Here is a 6,726-nt window from a genome sequence, read left to right on the forward strand (position 1 = left end):
TAAGAATTATGTATTATTCATGGGATACTATCACAAAAACATTGTTATCTCTGTTGGCTTAAAAATTTTTAATAATTTAATTCTAAGAATAAAATGAACTCCAAAACCAGTTTTTGAAATTTTTTAATATTGGTTAGAATAAAAGAGACAGAAATATATTGTGCATTACAGATACCTTGAGAGTGAGTTCTATGAGGTTGTAAACCAGTGTCTGAATGGTATGGAGTTGGCAGCCATTTGTTAAAAATTGGTATTCACCAGCGGGAATCTGTGAAATCAATAAATTTGAAAATTAAACTGCAAATACTAAGCTCTTCTCCAGGGATTGTAGATGGTAAATTGAATTATAGGTAAATCTAGTCTTCTTAGAATCTGATATCTTTTACTATATTCTGCTAGTTACATGTTATGAGTTAATATCTGGGATTTCGGGTGCTCAATAATCTCATAAAATTATAAAAGTTTAACAACCTACTGTTAGGAAAAGATCAGAAATATAACGAAAATAAAGTAGAGGATGCCATTAAAGCGGGAGGTCAGAACCAGTTTAAAAATTGTGTACATTGCTTAGAAAGGAAAAGAGAAAATCAAAAGAAATGTACAGTTTAGGTAGCTGGGGCAGCCATTCGAAATGTGAAATCTGTTACAGTGGTGGGTGTGGCTAGGGGTTGAAGCACGCAATACAATTCTAAACCTGTTTACATGATGGATAAAAGAATATTAGTTAGAGAAGGATGTAAGTATCTTAAATATGAATTACAAGTACCCATCTATGACAAGCCATCATTATTAAATATGAGGAACATATATTTCACCGGTGGGGAATTAGAGGGATCCAAAAGATCAATTTTATGAGAGAAGACTAATAGTGTTTTTGGTAAATTAAATAGGCACTTGAAAACATATTACTAAATTAATTAGAGAATATCAAACAACTAGATTTATCAAGCATTTTGATGGAAAAATCAAAGTATTGAATTAATATATATTTTTTTATTATCCAAATAGAAGAAATTTTCGTTCTTGGTCAAGGGATAATATTCCATGAATTTTTCCATTACCTTGACCTTTGCGCCTGCATCAAGGTATTTTAGCAATCATTTGTAAAAACTATTTGTGTCGTTGGTAACATTTATAAATTGTTCGCAAATAAAAAATACTTTCCTAATTATATATTTTATGACCTCTTTTATGAAGGGATAATATTCCATGAATTTTTTTCCAATACCTTGACCTTGTGAGGATGCGTGAAACACACCCTCCACATTTCGCCATTTCTATTTCCGCCACGAAGGCATATAATTGGAGATTACGCCACGAAGGCCATTTATTTATAAGTTGTAATATATAATATAATTATAATATAAATCGTTACGCCACGAAGGCAATTTATATAAGTTCAAACTGGAAGCTAAGCTTATCCGCCACCCAGTGTTGGTCGACCGAGGGCCAACAGCTGATAGTGCCGATAGCGATAGGCGGGAGGTTCGATAAGAAACTGTGTTGGGAAACGAAGAAACCCGGCAAGCCGGGCGGAAGCTCGCTCTCATTCTCGAATGGCAGCCAAAGGGGATCAGACCTAGGAGCGGACTACAACCCGGAGTGGTACAGCGGCAGGAGCGTCGGCACGCCGGATCCAAGCAGTAAGTGGGACGGACAATAGCAATCAGACTGAGTGCGAGTAGGGGTAGTAGTAGTAGTAGTACTAGCGCATAATAAAGACAAGCGAGAATGAATTGAATGAATGAATTTGTGCATTTTTCGGGAACCCACGTGCAGTGATTTGTGCCGGTCGGGAATCGTGTTGCGCCAGAGCTGCTTACTCAGTGCAAACGACCACCCGATCGCCCACAAGGAGCATAGGAAAGGATCGCATCTGGCCATCCTCCCCTCGGATCCCTACCCCCCTACCCCAGTAGCTTGTGAGTCGCACATCCAGGGGGAACGGCCACGCCGTCCAGTTTTGTTGGTATTTTCTCAGGGATCGGCTACGCCGCTCGTTTCGTTAGTATTTTCGCCGGGAGCAGCCCCGCCCTCTCCTATACCTTTCGGGTGCCGTGTTGCGCTAGAGCTGCCTACTCGGTGCAACGCGGATACTCTGGCCTCCTTTCCCCACAAATCCCCGCGGCAACTCCCCGTCCAGTTTCGTCCCAACTCCTTTCTACAAATTTAACTGTAGAGGACCCTGGCCGGACTGAGTTTTATCCCAGCCCATGAAAAAGGTCCTTACAGTTTGGCGCCCGAACAGGGACGAATAAGGACGACTAGATATCCTTCAGGAGAGTTGGGTTTTTACCACCAACCGCACGGCCTAAAGACCCATGTCCAGTAGACGAGATTTAGAGAAAGATAGGAGACCGCAGGAATAGTTAGAGTAGGGGATCCCGCAACGCTGCGCCCGCCAATGCCGACCCACTCCCGGAGCGCCACATAGCCACGTGGTCTCCCACGAAGCCGTCAAGCGCATACCGCGCCCCGAGCAGCGCCCACAGAGCGGCCCAGCAGAGCCCAACAAGCGCCCAGCGATCGGCGTCAGTGCACCACCAGCGGCACCCACCCACGTGCCCACCAGGAGCACGCACAGCGCGGCCACCGCGCCCTCAGCAGCGTCACCCGCGCCGCCAGCTGCGCCATCAGCAGCGCAGACCCAGCAGCGTCCCGCGCCGTGCAGTGCCACCCACGTGACCATCAGGTGCCCACAGAGCGCCACCAGCAGCGCCAACAGCGCCGGACACGTGGTCACCAGCCACACAACGAGCGTCACCAGGAGCGCGCAACAAGCGGCCCCGCGCCCTCCGCAGCGTTCAGCGCCCATCGGGCGGCGTCATTTGCACCACCAGCAGCACATACCGAGTGCCTACCGAGTGCCCACCGAGCGCCACCAGCAGCGCCCACAGCAGCGCCCATCAGCCGCGCCCTCAGCAGCGCCAACCGCGCGTATGCCCAGTGTCTCGGGAAAGAAAACGTCAGAGGACGCAGAATCAAAGCCAGATCCGGCAGCTGCCGGACTGGAAGAGGACAGGTTTTTCACCGCATCCGGGGGTGATTCCACGACCGCAAACATGGGGGTCAGGTGGATCGCCTACCGCCGGAAGGACGAGCTGCAGGCTCTGCTAAAAGAGTTTGGACTTGACCCGAACGGCCAAGTAGACGAACTACGACCACGATTGGCATCCTTCATCGGAGGAGGAGACCACAGCCCGGCTCTACGAGAGCGCTTTGCCGCACTGGAGGCAATATACCAGGAAGCACCCACCCAGAGGACGTCCACCAGTCGGGCCACCTCACCGATGCCCGGAATTGAGGACCACACGCTTCCCGTGCCCTGCTTAGGGAACCTACGGAAAAGCACTGGACGGGAGATACCGGCCGCCAACCCAGCCGCCCATCTTCCGCACAGCCCCATATCCGCGGCCGTGTTCGCCGAGAAACTGCGAGGATGGGGCGTACTTTTTGACGTTCAATTTATAGAACGCATCGAGGAAAGTGCCACGGCCTACAATGTAAGAACGAGTGACATACCGAGGGCCGTCATTGGACTTCTCTCAGGCCGCGCCGAAGGCTGGTACCGGGCATACCAAATGCACACCGAGCCATGGGAAACTTTCCGGAGAGAGTTTCTGGAGTTTTTCTTGCCTCCGCGGTACTACCAGAGCCCAGAAGATGCCATCCGGACCAGGCAACAACAAGTGGGCGAGCCCTTCAAAATATACGTAGTGGAATTACGCCTGATGATGCAACGCGCCAAGTACTCACTAGGCCAGGATCTACGAGAATTTGATGCCGGAGTACCAGCATTTCATACGGCGACATGAGTTCTCCTCACTAGAGGGGCTTACCCAACTGGCAACTGCGTTCGAAATCGCACGGGATCGAGACCCCGTTCGACATGCAGCCCTAATTCCAACCGCAAGCTGGAATTCCGGCAGGGAGAGCAGCGGAAGACCCACACCTCGACTCCAGAACTTTCTCGCTCCAATGCCCTCTGGACCCAGGAGGCCGGCGATATCCAACGGGATGATCGCCCAGGAAGCGGAACCACCGGTTGACGTCGGCCGAGCTTGTCACCGCTGCGGAGAAATTGGACACTTCACACGAGAATGCCGAAACCCACTGCTGATGTACTGCTGGGACTGTGGGAAACGAATCATCCGTACCATCGACTGCTGCTGCGGACGGAAAACGGCCAGGGTCGCCGCCCACGTCGTGAGCCCGCGGTGACCCACTCGGTGCTCCCCCATCACTAGATTCCCCACTCCGCCTGGCGGGGGGGCGGATTGTTGCCAATGTTACCATCGAGGGACAACCTTTCTCGGCAATAATTGACACAGGAGCCTAGCGAAGCTTTGTCAGCGAAGCGATCGCCAAGCGCCTAGACTCAGGAAGAAACAGCAGAGAAGTCCGCTCCCGCATCTCTCTGGCGGATGGATCCCAGAAAGAGGTGACCAAGGCCCTCCGGGCGCAAGTCGACTTAAACGACCGACAGATCGGGCTGACGCTACTAGTCCTGCCAACGATCCTGGATGAAGTGATTTTGGGCATCGACTTTCTTTGCGCCATCAGCGCAACTCTAATCTGCGGGCAAGTCTGCTTGCAACTAGCCCCACCTGCCACCCGGAAGGTAGAACCAACCCCAGATACGCGGGCGACTCCTACGGCCGCAACCGCGCAATCCCCAAGCACACCCGGTACGCCGCAATCATCGCAAGCCACCGAGGGGGGGACCAAAACAGTTCCAAAGCCTGCTCCGAGGACTCACATAAAGCCAAACGCGCCAGTGCGGAATACAAGTCCTGACCCCTCGGGACCCCCCTTGTCAAGGAACCCGTCAGGCGACACCGCGGGAACCTGCATCACCACGGATAACAGGTACGGCCTACAACCGCAGGCGGACGCCGCCACGGCAAAGGAGAAGAACCCGTTTCGACGCCCCTCCACGAGCGCCCTGTTGGCCACCACAACGGTGGAAACTCACACGCGCAAACCAGCCACCTCACCTGGGCCTGGGGAACCACAACGGAAAATCGGTGTATATCAGCTGCCAGCCCAGTCGGACGCAGCCAGCGCACGGAAGCACAACCCGTTCCGGAGCCACTGTCCCCACGGACACCTGGCCACTGTAGCGGAGGACCCAACCAGGCTACAGGTGACCGAAGAACCTCACGCCGAGGAAACCGCCCACTTTCTGCAGGAGGAGCTACAGCTTTTCGACGAGCTAAGCGGGCCAACGGAGATCGCCGAGCATACCATCACTCTCCGGGAGAATAAGCCACTAAAGCAGCGGTATTATCCAAAGAACCCCGCCATGCAGAGCATAATCAATCAGCAGTTGGACGAGCTATTACGAGACGACCGAATCGAGCCCTCCCGTAGCCCGCACAGTGCCCCGCTGGTGCTCGTGCGGAAGAAGACAGGGGATATGCGGATGTGCGTCGACTATCGACAACTCAACGCAACCCGATGCGTACCCACTCCCACGAATCAACCACATATTGGAGCGGCTACGGAACGCCCGGTTCATCTCAACGCTGGATCTTAAGAATGGATACTGGCAGATCCCTATGGCGGAAGGAAGCCGCGAATGCACGGCTTTTACCGTCCCTGGGCGTGGACTCTTCCACTGGAAAGTCATGCCCTTTGGACTGCATTCTGCCCCAGCAACGTTCCAGCGAGCCCTTGACAGCGTCATCGGGCCGGATATGGAACCCCACGCCTTTGCCTACTTGGATGACATCATCGTCATCGGGGCGACGTGGGAGGAACATGCCAGGAATCTCAGGGAAGTCTTACGACGACTGCGGGAAGCAAAGTATCGGCTGAATCAAGGCAAGTGCAAGTTTTTCCAGAAAAAGCTGGTATACTTAGGCCACTTGATCAGCGAAGAAGGCATCAGGACGGACCCAGATAAGATAGCTGCTATCCAGGGACTACGCCCGCCAACCAACGTCAAGGAACTCCGTCGCCATTTGGCGAGGAGGAGCCCCAACAGCAGGCATTCGAGACACTCAAAGCCAGACTAACGGCCGCACCGGTACTGGCCTGCCCAAATTTTGAATACAAGTTCCAGCTTCAGACGGATGCAAGTGATACAGGACTTGGAGCAGTCCTCACTCAGAGCATCGATGGAGAGGAGAAGGTCATCGCCTACGTAAGTCGACGCGTCGAGCGAGCCGAGGAAAACTACTCCACTACCGAAAAGGAGTGCCTCGCCATAGTTTGGGCCACGCGGAAGCTACGCTGCTACTTGGAGGGCTACCAGTTTGACGTGATCACGGATCACCTCGCTCTCAAGTGGTTGAACTCGATTGAAAACCCCACGGGCCGTATAGCCCGGTGGGCTCCGGAGCTGCAACAATACCAGTTTACCGTCCTCTATCGGAAGGGCAAATACAACGTTGTCGCCGACGCCCTCTCCCGACAACCCCTAGGGATGCTTCAGCTGCTCGCGGAACACGGAACTCAGTGCAAATGGATCCGGAGGATGCAAGAAGAAGTCCAGAGGCGCCCCGAAAAGTTTCCGGATTACACTCTGGATCACGGACAGCTGTATCGACACATCGGACACACCTCAGACGTGGGAAACAGCAACCCATGGAAGCTTTGCGTGCCTCGGGAGCAGAGACAACGAGTGCTGGAGGAATGCCACGACCACCCTTCTGCTGGTCACCTGGGCATCCGGAAGACTCCCAGACGGATTGCCCAACGATATTTCTGGCCGGGATTACA

General features: G+C 52.8%; 1 protein-coding gene across 1 annotated transcript; it reads left to right on the plus strand.

Moving 5' to 3' along the window:
• The first annotated feature begins 4,100 nt into the window (after positions 1–4,100).
• LOC139353709 (uncharacterized) lies at positions 4,101–5,539 on the plus strand. Its single transcript, XM_070998033.1, has 2 exons — positions 4,101–4,206; positions 4,359–5,539. The coding sequence occupies exons 1-2, from the start codon at positions 4,101–4,103 to the stop codon at positions 5,537–5,539; spliced, it is 1,287 nt and encodes a 428-aa protein (XP_070854134.1).
• Positions 5,540–6,726: the final 1,187 nt, after the last annotated feature.

This window comes from Drosophila suzukii, chromosome Y (genome assembly GCF_043229965.1).
Source record: "Drosophila suzukii chromosome Y, CBGP_Dsuzu_IsoJpt1.0, whole genome shotgun sequence".
In the NCBI taxonomy this organism is placed as follows: Eukaryota; Metazoa; Arthropoda; class Insecta; order Diptera; family Drosophilidae; genus Drosophila; species Drosophila suzukii.

What these genes read in the sequence shown, in the direction of transcription:
- LOC139353709 (XM_070998033.1), top strand. Translation starts at nt 4,101, where the DNA reads ATGCCGAAACCCACTGCTGATGTACTGCTGGGACTGTGGGAAACGAAT. An exon ending in CCAGGGTCGCCGCCCACGTC is followed by an intron (nt 4,207 to 4,358) that starts GTGAGCCCGCGG and finishes TTGTCAGCGAAG; the next exon opens with CGATCGCCAAGCGCCTAGAC.